Genomic DNA, 19,856 nt, shown 5'->3' on the forward strand with positions numbered 1-19,856 from the left:
CTGGTATTTCGGCTATTCGGTTATCATATCAAAAGAAAGACAACTCATCCATTTTCCTCGGTATTGTATATGAGTTATTCTCTTAAGTCGAGATAAAATTTTATTAAAAAAAATCAAAATGTTCACGTCAACAACTCCAAATTTCGAGATAATAACACAATTAATAACATGAAAACAAACGAACTTATTTTTATACAACTTGCCGTAATCCGCACTATTACAATCACCAACTTCTAATTTTTCATAATTCAATGACAGTGAATGACGATGTGTATTATTAAATTTCTTACCTTTTTAGACATTCTTACCATTGAGAACAGGTAAGATATTTGTCTTCTGTTCCATGTCTTTATCGTAAACTTCTATTTGAGTGTAAATAGTAAGTGTTTTTGCTTGATTCAAAACTTTCTTTTTCACTCTTTTTCCTTGAAGACGTCTTTCCTTAAACATGTAGTTTGGGTACTGACATTTAGGGATACACACAACAGAATCGTTAGAGATAGTACAGCGATTTTATGGGTTTACATCCAAATGATAGACTTGTTTCTGTTCGGAGTACGATATGTAAAAGAAAAGTCAATATAAATAATAAGAAAAAAAGGAAGTGATTTTCAACCTCAACAAAATCTGGAAAATAATAATATTACCTTGCTGGACCGTCTTTGAAGAACCATATTGTGTTTCTAACTTTCTATGTAACTCTGGATAAATACTATCAAATATGAACAACAAAGATTTCTAAAGTATCAGTTCACACACACACATATATATATATATATATATATATCACGACGAGTTATATATATATATATATATATATATATATCACGGGAATCACGACGTCTTCAAAAAGTTTGTATGCTGTTCTTATATACTATTAATATTAGCTTTGTTGATATTGAAAACAGGGTTTTGAGATATTACCATAACTATAATGTTGATGTACAGTAATATTCTGGCATATGATTTGTTCATTACTTTACACAAAATGTAATGTGTATAAATGAGAGTTTGAATTTCAACGTCTCGAGTATAGGGTTCCTGCTGAACTGTTTTGACCGTATAAGTTTATAATTGAAACCGAATGATCTCTTAACTTGTGGATGACATCGTATAAAGGATACTCACATATTCCTTGAGATTTTTTTTTTTTTTTTTTTTTGAGATAATTATTATTATTATTTTTTTGAGATAATTGTTTTAGCGATTTCGCAGGACATTGTTATGGAATATTAAAGAATATTAGGATCATAAATATCAACATTTTTCTATGATCGTTTAATTTTTAAGCGCCGGTAATTTTTGGACAAGTAATTTGTAACTATTTTCAAATATATTAGCTTTGACAGTAATTTGTCGACTGTTAAAATGTATAATGTCTCTGTGTTTGTTTATAAATGACTCCGACAATCTTGGTACATATAACCGGTACGGAGTCTGTGCAAATCGTGTATCACAGGAACTGGTGTCTTTCTGTGTCATTCCGGCGGAAAGGAAATCTTATTTCTTTAATTCTGATTTTCTGATCCACATTGTCTTCATCAGACAAACATTCCGATCAACAACACCAACAACAGCTACAGCTATGGAAGGTCTTTATCTGTTGATTCTGGGCTTTGATATTTTAACAATGGATTTGTGTGTGTTTATTTAAAAACTTACAAAATTTGACAATAGAGTCCTGCGCTTGTTGATCATTTTTCATTTTTGCCTTATCTGAATGAGAAGATGATAATTCCACTTAATGAACCATAGTTATCGTCTAATTTTATAACCAAGCTAATATTACTTTAACATTTCAGCAAAGTCAGCCCTCCGAAAGCAGAAGAAGTATGACTGGAAAGATTCCAATCTGGCCCTGTTTGGATCTAAACTAGAATACGAGCTAAAAAGTACGTATGAATTTATATATAATATGTTAAATTGTTTTAATACACTTATCCCAGAAACGGATTTTAAACATCTTTTCCTTATGTAAATATGTTTTATAACCAACATATTATATTAGATATGTATATGTGATTTATAACCTCTTAGTAAACAATAGATTGTTGTTTGTTGTTGTTGTTGTTATACAAAATATTGTCTAAATAGTCTGTTGTAGTTAAATAAAAGGGTTGTCAAAATAGTCTGTTGTTGTTATACAAAGTGTTGTCTAAATAGTCTGTTGTTGTTAATAAATAGGTTGTCAAAAAAGTCAAATAGTTGTTGTTGTTATACAAAGTGTTGTCAAAATAGTCTGTTGTTGTTATACAAAGTGTTGTCAAAATAGTCTGTTGTTGTTATACAAAGTGTTGCCAAATAATAGGTCTGTTGTTGTTATACAAAGTGTTGTCAAAATAGTCTGTTGTTGTTATACAAAGTGTTGTCAAAATAGTCTGTTGTTGTTATACAAAGTGTTGTCAAAATAGTCTGTTGTTGTTATACAAAGTGTTGTCAAAATAGTCTGTTGTTGTTATACAAAGTGTTGTCAAAATAGTCTGTTGTTGTTATACAAAGTGTTGTCAAAATAGTCTGTTGTTGTTATACAAAGTGTTGTCAAAATAGTCTGTTGTTGTTATACAAAGTGTTGTCAAAATAGTCTGTTGTTGTTATACAAAGTGTTGTCAAAATAGTCTGTTGTTGTTATACAAAGTGTTGTCAAAATAGTCTGTTGTTGTTATACAAAGTGTTGTCAAAATAGTCTGTTGTTGTTATACAAAGTGTTGCCAAATAATAGTCTGTTGTTGTTATACAAAGTGTTGCCAAAATAGTCTGTTGTTGTTTTACAAAGTGTTGTCAAAATAGTCTGTTGTTGTTATACAAAGTGTTGTCAAAATAGTCTGTTGCTGTTATACAAAGTGTTGTCAAAATAGTATGTTGTTGTTATACAAAGTGTTGCCAAAATAGTCTGTTGTTGTTATACAAAGTTTTGTCAAAATAGTCTGTTGTTGTTATACAAAGTGCTGTCAAAATAGTCTGTTGTTATTATACAAAGTGTTGTCAAAATAGTCTGTTGTTGTTATACAAAGTGTTGTCAAAATAGTCTGTTGTTGTTATACAAAGTGTTGTCAAAATAGTCTGTTGTTGTTATACAAAGTGTTGTCAAAATAGTCTGTTGTTGTTATACAAAGTGTTGTCAAAATAGTCTGTTGTTGTTATACAAAGTGTTGTCAAAATAGTCTGTTGTTGTTATACAAAGTGTTGTCAAAATAGTCTGTTGTTGTTATACAAAGTGTTGTCAAAATAGTCTGTTGTTGTTATACAAAGTGTTGTCAAAATAGTCTGTTGTTGTTATACAAAGTGTTGTCAAAATAGTCTGTTGTTGTTATACAAAGTGTTGTCAAAATAGTCTGTTGATGTTATACAAAGTGTTGCCAAATAATAGTCTGTTGTTGTTATACAAAGTGTTGTCAAAATAGTCTGTTGTTGTTAAATAAAAGGGTTGTCAAAATAGTCTGTTGTTGTTATACAAAGTGTTGTCAAAATAGTCTGTTGTTGTTTATACAAAGTGTTGTCAAAATAGTCTGTTGTTGTTTATACAAAGTGTTGTCAAAATAGTCTGTTGTTGTTATACAAAGTGTTGTCAAAATAGTCTGTTGTTGTTATACAAAGTGTTGTCAAAATAGTCTGTTGTTGTTATACAAAGTGTTGTCAAAATAGTCTGTTGTTGTTATACAAAGTGTTGTCAAAATAGTCTGTTGTTGTTATACAAAGTGTTGTCAAAATAGTCTGTTGTTGTTATACAAAGTGTTGTCAAAATAGTCTGTTGTTGTTATACAAAGTGTTGTCAAAATAGTCTGTTGTTGTTATACAAAGGTTGTCAAAATAGTCTGTTGTTGTTATACAAAGTGTTGTCAAAATAGTCTGTTGTTGTTATACAAAGCGTTGTCTAAATAGTCTGTTGTTGTTTATACAAAGCGTTGTCAAATAGTCTGTTGTTGTTATACAAAGTGTTGTCAAAATAGTCTGTTGTTGTTATACAAAGTGTTGTCAAAATAGTCTGTTGTTGATATACAAAGTGTTGTCAAAATAGTCTGTTGTTGTTATACAAAGCGTTGTCAAAATAGTCTGTTGTTGTTATACAAAGTGTTGTCTAAATAGTCTGTTGTTGTTATACAAAGTGTTGTCTAAATAGTCTGTTGTTGTTATACAAAGTTGTTGTCAAATAGTTGTTGTTGTATACAAAGTGTTGTCAAATAGTCTGTTGTTGTTATACAAAGTGTTGTCTAAATAGTCTGTTGTTGTTATAAAAGGTTGTCAAATATTGTTGTGTTATACAAAGGTTGTCAAAATAGTCTGTTGTTGTTATACAAAGTGTTGTCTAAATAGTCTGTTGTTGTTATACAAAGTGTTGTCAAAATAGTCTGTTGTTGTTATACAAAGCGTTGTCTAAATAGTCTGTTGTTGTTATACAAAGTGTTGTCAAAATAGTCTGTTGTTGTTATACAAAGTGTTGTCAAAATAGTCTGTTGTTGTTATACAAAGCGTTGTCTAAATAGTCTGTTGTTGTTATACAAAGTGTTGTCTAAATAGTCTGTTGTTGTTATACAAAGTGTTGTCAAAATAGTCTGTTGTTGTTAACAAAAGTGTTGTCAAAATAGTCTGTTGTTGTTATCAAAGAAAGTGTTGTCTAAATAGTCTGTTGTTGTTATACAAAGCGTTGTCTAAATAGTCTGTTGTTGTTATACAAAGTGTTGTCTAAATAGTCTGTTGTTGTTATACAAAGTGTTGTCAAAATAGTCTGTTGTTGTTATACAAAGTGTTGTCTAAATAGTCTGTTGTTGTTATACAAAGCGTTGTCTAAATAGTCTGTTGTTGTTATACAAAGTGTTGTCTAAATAGTCTGTTGTTGTTATACAAAGCGTTGTCTAAATAGTCTGTTGTTGTTATACAAAGTGTTGTCTAAATAGTCTGTTGTTGTTATACAAAGTGTTGTCTAAATAGTTTGTTGTTGTTATACAAAGCGTTGTCTAAATAGTCTGTTGTTGTTATACAAAGTGTTGTCTAAATAGTCTGTTGTTGTTATACAAAGTGTTGTCTAAATAGTCTGTTGTTGTTATACAAAGCGTTGTCTAAATAGTCTGTTGTTGATATACAAAGTGTTGTCTAAATAGTCTGTTGTTGTTATACAAAGTGTTGTCAAAATAGTCTGTTGTTGTTATACAAAGCGTTGTCTAAATAGTCTGTTGTTGTTATACAAAGTGTTGTCAAAATAGTCTGTTGTTGTTATACAAAGTGTTGTCAAAATAGTCTGTTGTTGTTATACAAAGCGTTGTCTAAATAGTCTGTTGTTGTTATACAAAGCGTTGTCTAAATAGTCTGTTGTTGTTATACAAAGTGTTGTCTAAATAGTCTGTTGTTGTTATACAAAGTGTTGTCTAAATAGTCTGTTGTTGTTATACAAAGTGTTGTCTAAATAGTCTGTTGTTGTTATACAAAGTGTTGTCTAAATAGTCTGTTGTTGTTATACAAAGTGTTGTCAAAATAGTCTGTTGTTGTTATACAAAGTGTTGTCAAAATAGTCTGTTGTTGTTATACAAAGTGTTGTCTAAATAGTCTGTTGTTGTTATACAAAGTGTTGTCTAAATAGTCTGTTGTTGTTATACAAAGTGTTGTCAAAATAGTCTGTTGTTGTTATACAAAGTGTTGTCAAATAGTCTGTTGTTGTTATATACAAAGTGTTGTCAAAATAGTCTGTTGTTGTTATACAAAGTGTTGTCAAAATAGTCTGTTGTTGTTATACAAAGGTTGTCTAAATAGTCTGTTGTTGTTATACAAAGTGTTGTCAAAATAGTCTGTTGTTGTTAAATAAAAGTGTTGTCAAAATAGTCTGTTGTTGTTATACAAAGCGTTGTCTAAATAGTCTGTTGTTGTTATACAAAGCGTTGTCTAAATAGTCTGTTGTTGTTGTTATACAAAGCGTTGTCTAAATAGTCTGTTGTTGTTATACAAAGCGTTGTCAAAATAGTCTGTTGTTGTTATACAAAGTGTTGTCAAAATAGTCTGTTGTTGTTATACAAAGTGTTGTCAAAAATAGTCTGTTGTTGTTATACAAAGTGTTGTCAAAATAGTCTGTTGTTGTTAAATAAAAGTGTTGTCAAAATAGTTTGTTGTTGTTATACAAAGTGTTGTCTAAATAGTCTGTTGTTGTTATACAAAGTGTTGTCAAAATAGTCTGTTGTTGTTATACAAAGTGTTGTCAAAATAGTCTGTTGTTGTTATACAAAGCGTTGTCAAAATAGTCTGTTGTTGTTATACAAAGTGTTGTCAAAATAGTCTGTTGTTGTTATACAAAGTGTTGTCAAAATAGTCTGTTGTTGTTATACAAAGTGTTGTCAAAATAGTCTGTTGTTGTTATACAAAGTGTTGTCAAAATAGTCTGTTGTTGTTATACAAAGTGTTGTCTAAATAGTCTGTTGTTGTTATACAAAGCGTTGTCAAAATAGTCTGTTGTTGTTATACAAAGTGTTGTCAAAATAGTCTGTTGTTGTTATACAAAGTGTTGTCAAAATAGTCTGTTGTTGTTATACAAAGTGTTGTCAAAATAGTCTGTTGTTGTTATACAAAGTGTTGTCTAAATAGTCTGTTGTTGTTATACAAAGTGTTGTCTAAATAGTCTGTTGTTGTTATACAAAGTGTTGTCTAAATAGTCTGTTGTTGTTATACAAAGTGTTGTCATCAAAATAGTCTGTTGTTGTTATACAAAGTGTTGTCAAAATAGTTGTTGTTGTTATACAAAGTGTTGTCAAAATAGTGTTGTTGTTATATACAAAGTGTTGTCAAAATAGTCTGTTGTTGTTATACAAAGCGTTGTCTAAATAGTCTGTTGTTGTTATACAAAGTGTTGTCAAAATAGTCTGTTGTTGTTATACAAAGTGTTGTCTAAATAGTCTGTTGTTGTTATACAAAGTGTTGTCTAAATAGTCTGTTGTTGTTATACAAAGTGTTGTCTAAATAGTCTGTTGTTGTTATACAAAGTGTTGTCAAAATAGTCTGTTGTTGTTAAATAAAAGTGTTGTCAAAATAGTCTGTTGTTGTTATACAAAGCGTTGTCTAAATAGTTTGTTGTTGTTATACAAAGCGTTGTCTAAATAGTTTGTTGTTGTTATACAAAGTGTTGTCAAAATAGTTTGTTGTTGTTATACAAAGTGTTGTCTAAATAGTCTGTTGTTGTTATACAAAGTGTTGTCTAAATAGTCTGTTGTTGTTTATATACAAAGTGTTGTCAAAATAGTCTGTTGTTGTTATACAAAGTGTTGTCAAAATAGTCTGTTGTTGTTATACAAAGTGTTGTCTAAATAGTCTGTTGTTGTTATACAAAGGTTGTCATAGTTGTGTTATACAAAGTGTTGTTGTTGTTGTTATACAAAGCGTTGTCTAAATAGTCTGTTGTTGTTATACAAAGCGTTGTCTAAATAGTCTGTTGTTGTTATACAAAGTGTTGTCTAAATAGTCTGTTGTTGTTATACAAAGTGTTGTCTAAATAGTCTGTTGTTGTTATACAAAGCGTTGTCTAAATAGTCTGTTGTTGTTTATACAAAGTGTTGTCTAAATAGTCTGTTGTTGTTATACAAAGTGTTGTCTAAATAGTCTGTTGTTGTTATACAAAGTGTTGTCTAAATAGTTTGTTGTTGATATACAAAGTGTTGTCAAAATAGTCTGTTGTTGTTATACAAAGCGTTGTCTAAATACTCTGTTGTTGTTATACAAAGTGTTGTCTAAATAGTCTGTTGTTGTTATACAAAGTGTTGTTCTAAATAGTCTGTTGTTGTATACAAAGTTTGTCAAATATTGTGTTGTTATACAAAGTGTTGTCTAAATAGTCTGTTGTTGTTATACAAAGTGTTGTCTAAATAGTCTGTTGTTGTTATACAAAGCGTTGTCTAAATAGTCTGTTGTTGTTATACAAAGGTTGTCTAAATAGTCTGTTGTTGTTATACAAAGTGTTGTCTAAATAGTCTGTTGTTGTTATACAAAGTGTTGTCTAAATAGTCTGTTGTTGTTATACAAAGTGTTGTCTAAATAGTCTGTTGTTGTTATACAAAGTGTTGTCTAAATAGTCTGTTGTTGTTATACAAAGTGTTGTCAAATAGTCTGTTGTTTATATCAAAAGTTGTTGTTACAAATAGTCTGTTGTTGTTATACAAAGTGTTGTCAAAATAGTCTGTTGTTGTTAAATAAAAGTGTTGTCAAAATAGTCTGTGTTGTTGTTATACAAAGCGTTGTCTAAATAGTTTGTTGTTGTTGTTTATACAAAGCGTTGTCAAAATAGTTTGTTGTTGTTATACAAAGTGTTGTCTAAATAGTCTGTTGTTGTTATACAAAGTGTTGTCAAAATAGTCTGTTGTTGTTAAATAAAAGTGTTGTCAAAATAGTCTGTTGTTGTTTATACAAAGCGTTGTCTAAATAGTTTGTTGTTGTTATACAAAGCGTTGTCTAAATAGTCTGTTGTTGTTATACAAAGTGTTGTCAAAATAGTCTGTTGTTGTTATACAAAGCGTTGTCTAAATAGTCTGTTGCTGTTATACAAAGTGTTGTCAAAATAGTCTGTTGCTGTTATACAAAGTGTTGTCAAAATAGTTTGTTGTTGTTATACAAAGCGTTGTCTAAATAGTCTGTTGTTGTTATACAAAGCGTTGTCTAAATAGTCTGTTGTTGTTATACAAAGCGTTGTCTAAATAGTTTGTTGTTGTTATACAAAGCGTTGTCAAAATAGTCTGTTGTTGTTATACAAAGTGTTGTCTAAATAGTCTGTTGTTGTTATACAAAGTGTTGTCTAAATAGTCTGTTGTTGTTATACAAAGTGTTGTCTAAATAGTCTGTTGTTGTTATACAAAGTGTTGTCTAAATAGTTTGTTGTTGTTATACAAAGCGTTGTCTAAATAGTCTGTTGTTGTTATACAAAGTGTTGTCTAAATAGTCTGCTGTTGTGTTTAGATATTGTTCATTACACCCTTTTTATTATGCCATTGGGGTCACAATAAGTGCACTTCTGTTGAACACAGGCCTAACCTTTGGCCTGACGAACTGGTGGGTTTTTTTTCTGTGAAATATTTGATATTTTTTACAGAAGGATTGAGTTGATTCATTAATTGTTTGTAATCCTAACAACTCTCTAAAGACAATATTCCACAGAACAAATCATTTGTTTCATATTTTTTCTTAATACAAATGATTTTTTTATTACAAATGCATTTTTCTTATACCATATGTTGTTTTTTCTGAATGCAAATTATGTTTTCTTACACCAAATTGGTTTTTTTCTGAATACAAATGATGTTTTCTTCATGCTATCGATTTTTTTTCTTGTATAAGTTGTTGCATTACATTGTAGAGGATTCGGCAGAGCATGAGCTGGCGTGGCACAATGCGGGCAAGGAAGTCGGAAGGAAAATATGGCGGATCGTGGTATATCTTAACCTCACTTTTACATTGCTTTTCGTCTTATTTGTATTAAACTTAAATGATAAACACTTGAAACAAAAAAGGTTGCTTAGGTTCAGTAAAAGTCGTAAGTAAGGAAACAACTTTGATTGATTTAGAAAATTACTTTGATTAAAACACAGAAAATAATTTATATAAGCTTTAAGCTTGTTTTCCAATTCCCAAATATTCTATAGTTGTATGTACATATATCGTGATATAAAAATAAACTGTTTATATCAAATAATGGATTGGACACAGATCTCACAATAAACCAATTGTTATAAATGGCAATGGCATGCTTTAGGCTGATTTAATGGTGTCAAAATGTAGATAACATGTCTTATCATTATGTACCGGTAGGAATATATGGCGGGATTAGAAATTCATATATTGACCATTACATCAACAGAATTTCCAAGTCACCGATTGGCCTGAGGAGGATTATGGAAAGTTTTATGAGGGTGATTCTTACATTGTCCTCGATGTACGTATTTCACTAAAATAGGCCTTATTGTCAATATTATTTTTAATTCCTTGCGCAACAAATAAAGCTATCAATCATCCATCTTTACAAGTTGGAACCTTTACAAATCACTGACTTTACCAAACAGTCTCACAGGTTGAAAGCGGGTTCATGTGGAGTTATTGTGACGTAGTCAGAAACGAAGAGGACTGCAAGATAGAATATGACAGATTAACAAAGTCATTTGTCTTTACTCTTTAATGACAAAGTCACGTGTCTTTACTCTTATCGTTTTTGACATGTATTTTGGTCTAATTCAAACTTTCTAGTCAACTCTTTAGTATCTGGGTCACAGGAACTGTGTACAACCTGTGGTGGGCCACACTAATTTCCGGAAGAATCAGTTTGCCGGACAACTACTTAGTAGGTTATTTACACTTCCTGTCAGAATGATATATCAAGGTCGAGTGCCTCTTAGTAAATTGTTTATATATCTACTTTGTCCTTTTCTTTGGTCAATATTTACCTGTTTAAACTATTTATCATCCAAACATTTTTATCCCATGTGCCAGTCAAACTTTTCAGGTTTCCATCATTACGATTTCCGTAACAAATGTTGACTATGAAGTAAGAACTAAGACTCACGCACCTATGGCAAGCCGTTTGGGTTTTTACCTATTGAAATGAAGATATCTGTATTCAAAATAAAGATATCTGTATTTCTACAACTATTAGAGATATCTGTATTTGAATTAGAGATATCTGTATTTGAATTAGAGATATCTTTAATTGAATTAGAGATATCTGTATTTGAATTACAGATATCTTTAATTAAATAGAGATATCTGTATTTAAATTGCAGATATCTTTAATTAAATAGAGATATCTTCATTTTAAATAGAGATATCTTTAATTAAATAGAGATATCTTCATTTCAATAGGTAAATACGCACCAGAGTTAGGAAGATGTAACTTGACGATGACAAAAGGAAAGTTTTACGGTCGATACCACATCTAATTATTTCTCGATTTCTTTTCCTATACTTCATAATATAAACTAGATGTTGGTGTGCATTAGTTATGTATATGATATATCGTTTTGCGAGGAGAAATGTAGAAAAAAAGTACCTTCAGTTTGCCATGAAAGGGTTACAGGGAAATTTATTAGAAAGAATGAATGCTTTCATATGAAAATTTAGTCCGCTAAACCTGCCTATGTTATTAGGCTATTTTATTTTTTTTGCCTAATATATATATTAGGCAAAAAAAAAAAAAAAAAAAAAAATTAAAAAACTCTAATAATATAGGCAGGTTTAGCGGACTAACGAAAATTGTGACATCAACTTCCAATTCGTATATCGCACATCGACGTTATGCTGCATTTGCGTTAAAATAATTCCAAAACTCGCAGATATTAGAAGAATCGGTCTGTAAAGGTAGAGGGCATTTAATCACGTATCAAAGAACAAACGAACGCGCAATATTTCAAAATTATTATATAAGATAGATGAATGAATAAACATGGTACTTTATATAAAACCAATTAATGAGAGGAACCGCAAGACAAGATAGATACATTTTCCTGGCAGTATTTTTGTAAGTTAATTTATTTAATAACATTATTATGACAGAAATTCTTTTTCTGTTTTAGACCTACAAAAAATCAGGAAGTGATGCGCTCTACCATGACATACATTTTTGGATCGGAAAATACAGCACTCAGGTAAATACCGCACTCATATACTAATAATCTATCAACAGCACTTACATATATCTAGCACTCTGATCAACAACCCACCCATATTTAGGGACCACACTTACATATATCTAGCACTCTGATCAACAACCCACCCATATTTAGGGACCACACTTACATATATCTAGCACTCTGATCAACAACCCACCCATATTTAGGGACCACACTTACATATATCTAGCACTCTGATCAACAACCCACCCATATTTAGGGACCACACTTTACGACCCACCCATATTTAGGGACCACACTTTACGACCCACCCATATTTAGGGACCACACTTTACGACCCACCCATATTTAGGGACCACACTTTACGACCCACCCATATTTAGGGACCACACTTTACGACCCACCCATATTTAGGGACCACACTTTACGACCCTAGGGAAAATCCCCTTGGATAATTAATTTGAATTATTTGTGATTATTCACAAATAATTAATTTCCCCAATTATAGCACATAGGATGTTATTTCTACAGGATGAGTATGGCACGGCCGCCTACAAGACAGTGGAGTTAGCCACCTACCTCGGGGGCAACCCCATCCAACACCGAGAGGTCCAGGAGCACGAGTCAAAGCAGTTCCTCAAGTACTTCGTCACCATCACGTACGTATACAATATAATGCCTTTTCAGTGACTGAGTTAACTCCCTTGAGGGAAGGGATCCATTGGTCAATTGTGAGCAAATCTGAAGTCACTGAAAAGTGTGTGCGCGCAAACATGACGTCAATCAATACTTACTCTATCATCAATTGCAAATATTCAATTTCAGCAGAAACGATTATCATGGCATTATGACCGTGAGGATCAATTATCCTTTGTTCTGTAAAGAAAAATAGGGGCATCACCTCTCCAAACAAATACAAAAATGCGTTCAATGCTTTGGCTTTTCCGAACAGTTTTGTTTATTGTTTATTGTTACAGGCCTTCACAATAGACAACATTTTATTGAACGATATCACATTCTACTTTATGACTGAAAATGTTCTCTTGTTTCAAAAATGGAATCACAGATATCTACAGGGAGGTGCAGAAAGCGGTTTTCGGACGGTAAAGTCCGAGGAGTACACACCTCGCCTTCTACATTTCCATGGAGACAGACGAGGTGTTACGGTTAAGGAGGTAATGTCGGTGTGGGAGGGGTTTGGGATAACCCGAATTGCCTAACAATTTTATTTTAATCTTCAGTATTTCATTAGCTTCCTTCAGATTAGGTTTGGCAGGTTATTCTCTTGGCACAAAGGAAATGATATTGTCTCTGTTACCATATAAATCGTACTTACGGATTATGTGATAATACCAGCTAATTAAACGGGAATGGTCTCTCAACCCAATATGATACATCAGACAGTGGAAAACCTACCTACAAATACCAGAATATGTTGTTAACAGATTCCAAGAGACAAGAGGAAGTTAGATTCTACGGACGTCCACATACTGGACCTCGGCTACATCATTTACCAGTGGAACGGCAAGACAAGTAACAAGGACGAGAGGGTCAAGGTGAGTAGATATTTACCAGTGGAACGGCAAGAAACGTAACAAGGGTGAGATGGTCAAGGAGAGTAGATATTTACCAGTGGAACGACGAGAAAAGTATCAATGACGAGAAGGTCAAGGTGAGTAGATATTTACCAGATGAACGACAAGACAAGTAACAAGGACGAGAGGGTCAAGGTGAGTAGATATTTACCAGTGGAACGACAAGACAAGTAACAAGGAGGAGAGGGTCAAGGTGAGTAGATATTTACCAATGGAACGACAAGACAAGTAACAAGGAGGAGAGGGTCAAGGTGAGTAGATATTTACCTGTCAAACGACAAGACAAGTAACAAGGAGGAGAGGGTCAAGGTGAGTAGATATTTACCAGTGGAACGACAAGAAAAGTAACAAGGACGAGAGGGTCAAGGTGAGTAGATATTTACCTGTCGAACGGCAAGACAGGTAACAAGGACGAGAGGGTCAAGGTGAGTAGATATTTACCTGTCGAACGACAAGAAAAGTAACAAGGACGAGAGGGTCTAGGTGAGTAGATATTTACTTATGGAACGGCAAGAAAAGTAAGAAGGACGAAAGGATCAAGTGTAGAACAGAAATTTTTTTTTTCTGCATCCACTAATGTACTCGTGTTCAAACCTGTCCTCAGGCTATGCAGTATATCATAGACTTGAAGGAAGAACGCTGTGGGAAGGCTGTGTCAGAAGTCCTGGAAGAGGAATCCACTGAACCAGATGTAAGTATTTCTTTTATATTCATTACAGCTAGAACGCTTATAGAACATACCGTAACGTTTGTGTCATAGACAACGGAATTACAATCATGAATAAAATGTAACTGTAGAACGAGTTTGGTAATTTTGCTGAGTCCTAAAAGTTATTATCTTATTATAGATACCACATTTATCATAACTTCTTTAGCAATTCAATAAAAGCCCACTACCGTTCCCAGTACGTGGACAAAAGTACTTGGACACCTCATATTTTAACTATATATTTCAGGTATTTTTACTTTTTTTTTCTTTAAATTATCCTGATGAATTTTATCCAAATTTGGCATATGTATAGTAAATTTTCTACGCGTTCAGCTCACAAAATGTTTAATATTCCGATGTTTCATTTTTAAAATATCATCTTAAACTTTATGACGTCATTTCTTCTTTATTCTAACAAAAATGGCAACGAAAGCGTATTGCTTGCTAATAAGACAAGGTTTTTAAAAAACATACACAAAGAGAAATTGTCGAAATATTATAAACATTATGAGTTGAAAGTGTAGACAATGCTCTGTAAGTATACCCAATTTGGTTGAAATTCGCCGATAGCAAAAATCAGGAAATTTAAAAGAAAAAAAAAAGTGAAAATGCATGAAATATCTAGTAACAATATGAGAATCGGAGTACTTTTGTCCACGTTCTGTAATTACCGCGTGGTAGTTAAATATCATTTAGACAGACAGTGAAATGAATTTTGAGTGTTAACAAAGATGACGAGGGAATCTGTCATTTGTGTGGTGTAATAACCCATCATATATTATATGCCATTGATATAAATTTTGAAATATATATTTTTAAGAAATTTCATTTTTGTTTCGGTGACGTAGTGAGCCTTTACTTGTACGATCCTTTATAAAACGGATGAGAATAAAGATATCGCATCACATTGACAGTGACATTAAAACATAGCCTTCTACAGAGCAATTTATAAAATAAGGCTAACATCTTTCTGAACAACATAATTTCTAAATCTATGTATGTATGTGTGGAATATTACTAAATCTATGTATGTATGTGTGTGTGGAGTATTACTAAATCTATGTATGTATGTGTGGAATATTACTAAATCTATGTATGTATGTGTGGAATATTACTAAATCTATGTATGTATGTGTGGAATATTACTAAATCTATGTATGTATGTGTGTGTGGAGTATTACTAAATCTATGTATGTATGTGTGGAATATTACTAAATCTATGTATGTATGTGTGGGATATTATTTAATCTATGTATGTATGTGTGGAATATTACTAAATCTATGTATGTATGTGTGGAATATTACTAAATCTATGTATGTATGTGTGGGATATTATTAAATTTATGTATGTATGTGTGGAATATTACTAAATCTATGTATGTATGTGTGGGATATTACTTAATCTATGTATGTATGTGTGGGATATTACTAAATCTATGTATGTATGTGTGGAATATTACTAAATCTATGTATGTATGTGTGGAATATTACTAAATCTATGTATGTATGTGTGGGATATTACTAAATCTATGTATGTATGTGTGGAATATTACTAAATCTATGTATGTATGTGTGGAATATTGCTAAATCTATGTATGTATGTGTGGGATATTTCTAAATCTATGTATGTATGTGTGGAATATTACTAAATCTATGTATGTATGTGTGGGATATTACTAAATCTATGTATGTATGTGTGGAATATTAAAGATAATGGGGAAGCTATTCGTTATCTTGACAAACGCTGCACAGTTTAATGTTTCTCCTACTTAATTCAGCACTGTTTTACTGTTATACATTCATCGGGGCCAGAAGTAAGTTCTGATATATACAAATGTGCTATTTTTTGACAATTAAGAATTGTTTAGGCATTAACGAGATATTGTAATCGATCGGGTGACGATAAGTGATTAAATCTGGCAATCGTTGTGAGCAGCATGACGTGTGATCCCTTCTGATTCATTTGTAAATTATTAACAAGCAAATGAGTGTTAAGATCTGTAAAGAGAACGTGTGTCCACGTCTAGTTGATGTTCCTTTTGACAGCATTTGTTTTATGCGTGTCTGGACCAAGTGGCCGAAGACGATGAGGACCTATCTTACTTTGCACAGGATACAACAAAAGAACTCTACAGGTCAGTTATTAATAGTAATTAGAATAATTACAGGTCAGTTATTAATAGTAATTAGAATAATTACAGGTCAGTTATTAATAGTAATTAGAATAATACATTTGTTTTTTTTTTGAAACCCTAGTCAATACTAGCCGCAATATATACCCCTAGAGGTCCAGAATGCTACCCATGGCATCTATTACAAAGGCGTTACAGGCTCTTTCTTTTAGCTTGATCGGTTGAGTGTAAGACTAGTGATCCAGAAGTCCCGAGTTCGATACCTGGCGGAGGCAGTGATTATTTTTATAAAGTCCTACACTTTTTTACACATATATAGGATCTTACATGAGTGTTCATTTCATGTGAGATTTTATGAAACAAGTCTTAAGAAGTTTTTAGTTTTGCGAGACTTGGCGAGTTTCATAAAATCTCATAGGAAATGATCACAAACTTTAGATACTTTTTGCACGGGCGAAATCACTGGATATCAGGTGGATTATGCGATATATTTTTTTTATTGTTTAAGCATTGATGTCATTATTTTTAACTTCATCGGGGTATGAAAGAAATTTTGTTTGCAAATTGTGTGAACTGCATGGCGGATTCTCACAAAAGTTTGCAAACAAAATGTGTGAAGTTAAAAAATAGACGCTTATAATTACTTTTTCAGACACCTTAATAACACAAAATACGTCTAAACGCCATTCTCGAATGTTTTTTCTTCATAGTAAATGAAGAAAAATAATCTGCCGATCAGAAAGTCGGATTTAGTATGAAAACAAATAAAAATTAATTATAAAATTGTGTCCCATCATATTAAAGGGACAATTCACTCAGGCTAATTCTTTTACATAACAAAGAAGCAAAATATGGCATAAATGTATAAATTCCACGTCAAAGTTTAGTATTTTAATCAATATCGTTGAAATATCAAATCGTTGATCAATACGATTAAGCAGGTACAATATGGACGCTGTACCTATACCCGAGCCAAAATCAGGCACGTTAAACAAATAAACTACATAACTTCTGAGAAGGTGATAAAATGATTTTTAGGCAAGACAATTCACCTAAAAAGGTTAACACACTACTGTCAGAGCGATTTAAGCAGTTCTAGACATAAGTTACATTACTCTACGAGCAAGGGACAGGGTTCGGCATACAAGCTTTAAGAAGTTCGACCACAATGTGTAATGGCGGACAGCGAGCGAGTTTGAACATCTACACATATGTCACAACCATGGACTTTTCAGGCATATCACAGTAAAACCGACTGATCTAATTTCCATTAGAACTGGGTTTTTCCGATATATGTACAAATTTTAATGCTCTCTTAGACTGAATTGTCCCTTTAAGGAAACAAGTCAAAAGTATCCTCAGTAGCACGTGACTATCACCACCCAACTAGAGATTAATTAATGTTACAGGTTATCGGACGACAGCGGCACGATGACATTTAGTCTAGAAAAGACTGGCACAATAATGATGAAAGATTTCGATGGAAAGGTGACAGCTTTCATTTTATGATGTTCTTTTTCCTAGTTGATTCTAGGTTATACTTTTCTGACATTCATTTCTTACGTCATATGATGATGCATTAATTTCCCAAGGTCAGTATCGTTTATTTGATTATGAATAAACAGATAACTCAATTTCTCTGTAAAAAAATCTTTCGATTTTAAAGATTTACCATTAGCTGCAATTGCAATGAGGCATGTCGACAGATATGTTAATTAGATATACAATGTAATTCCGTCTTTGTATGATACAATCAATACCTACTCTACCCGAAAGGGTAGATAACTCTGTAATATCAAATACGGAATTTCTAATGCACTCTCTTCCACAGGACGTGTTTATATTCGACACCAAAACAGAGGTATTTGTCTTCATTGGTAAGGAGACCTCCGTTAATGAGAGCAAATTCGCCATGACGTATGCACATGTGAGTATCGATTCAGTAGAAAGTTAAAAAAGTATGGTTATGTTTGGGTTCTGTTTCTTTATTTGGTCATTTTCAACTATTAACATTTTCTGTTCTTCCTTTCCACAGAATTATCTGATGAAGACTGACCATCCTCTCATACCAATAAGCTGTATATTGGAACAGGCCGTCGACGCTGCTTTCAACTTCACAGCCGCTCTGGCAGCCTGAAGGTGCAAGTCGTACAAAACCTGGCAGCCTAAAGGTGCAAGTCGTATAAAACGAGACCAGTCGAAAACCAACAAATGATGATCTCATATATCAAATACTTACAACTCTATCAATGACATTCGTTCACGATATCCTAACTCAGCTGTGGAATGTTTTACAGAGGATGGAGTCTCTACTTCTATTTCAATGTAGGCGAAATAGATAAGAAAAACGAATAGGCCCTATATAAAATAATGATCAAAAGCACAGTTGATGTTTTCTCATTAAATACTTTTGCATCGTCTGCTTTTATAAGATTTATCTGTGTATCTATAAAAAAAACATGCTAAATTCTACATTCTAATATTTACACTTGCTAGGCTTGTTTACTATACGCAGGTACTAGCCGATTTTGTTTACCATAACTGCATGGTAACATTGAGTTTTGAACTTGCGTATGAAAATGTTCTATGCAACGTAAAGGGTGCTACTTTTTTAAGTCATTTGACCCGAAGGGTCAGGATGACCTATAGTCATCGTGATTTTTCCGTCGTCGTCCGCCGTCCGTCGTGCGTAAACTTTTTCCTTTAAAACGCTACTCCTCCTTAACCGCTAAGCGGATGTCATCCATATTTGGTGTGAAACATTATTAGGGAAGGACAATCATATTTAATGTAAATGAGCTTGTTCTGACCCCTAGGGGCTGAGAGGTGGGGCCCCAAAAGGGCAAATTTTCTTATTTTAAGCTTTAAAATCCTACTCCTCCTTCATCCTTGGATTGATTTCATCCATATTCGGTGTGAAACATCATTAGGGAAGGACAGTCATATTTTATATAAATGAGCTTGGTCCGACCCCTAGGGGCTGAGGGGTGGGGCCCCAAAGGGGCAAATTTTCTGAATATTTGCTTTGAAATCCTACTCCTCCTTCATCCTTGGATGGATTTCATCCATATTTGGTGTGAAACATCATTTGGGACGGACAATAATATTTTATATAAATGAGCCTGGTCCGACCCCTAGGGGCTGAGGGGTGGGGCCCCAAATGGGGAAATTTTCTGAATTTTTGCTTTAAAATCCTTCTCCTCCTTCATCCTTGGATGGATTTCATCCATATTTGATGTGAAACATCATTGGGGGAGGACAATCATATTATAAATGAGCCTGGTCCGACCCCTAGGGGCTGAGGGGTGGGGCCCCAAATGGGGAAATTTTCTTAATTTTAGCTTTAAAATCCTACTCCTCCTCCATCCTTGGGTGAATTTTATCCATATTTGGTGTGAAACATCATTGGGGAAACACAATTATATTTTATATAAATGAGTCTGGTCCGAACCCTAGGAACTGAGGGGTGGGGCCCCAAAAGGGCAAATTTTCTCAATTTTAGCTGGCCCACTTCCTGTTTTGAGGTTTCAGTCTCCGATCTCAATGAAAATTGGTCTGTAGGGGTTTTAATTGATGCCAAACAACATGCAAACATTTTCGTAAAGATTTTGGTATTCCAAGATGGCCGCTGGCCCACTTCCTGTTTTAAGGTTTCAGTCTCCGATCTCAATGAAAATTGGTCTATAGTGGTTTTAATTGATTCAGAAGGGGGAACTTGAGATAAGGACAATCATATTTTTTAAGAACCGAAGTAAGACCCATGGGGATATTATGACCGAGATGCAAAATGGGAGCTTTGTTGAAATTTGGCTTTAAAATCTGACTCCTCCTTAAATTAATC

General features: G+C 32.8%; 1 protein-coding gene across 1 annotated transcript; it reads left to right on the top strand.

Annotated features, from left to right (window-relative positions):
• Positions 1-1,798: 1,798 nt before the first annotated feature.
• LOC138305105 (gelsolin-like protein 2) lies at positions 1,799-18,433 on the top strand (the record flags this gene model as incomplete). The annotated part of the gene is made up of 12 exons (XM_069245505.1): positions 1,799-1,892; positions 9,317-9,390; positions 9,818-9,892; positions 11,523-11,594; positions 12,111-12,238; positions 12,646-12,754; positions 13,025-13,135; positions 13,779-13,865; positions 15,930-16,018; positions 17,425-17,503; positions 17,847-17,942; positions 18,051-18,433. Coding segments are annotated over 12 exons (1,116 nt in total), but the record flags the coding sequence as incomplete, so codon positions are not given.
• Positions 18,434-19,856: the final 1,423 nt, after the last annotated feature.

Source organism: Argopecten irradians, chromosome 12, assembly GCF_041381155.1.
Source record: "Argopecten irradians isolate NY chromosome 12, Ai_NY, whole genome shotgun sequence".
NCBI classification, from domain to species: domain Eukaryota; kingdom Metazoa; phylum Mollusca; class Bivalvia; order Pectinida; family Pectinidae; genus Argopecten; species Argopecten irradians.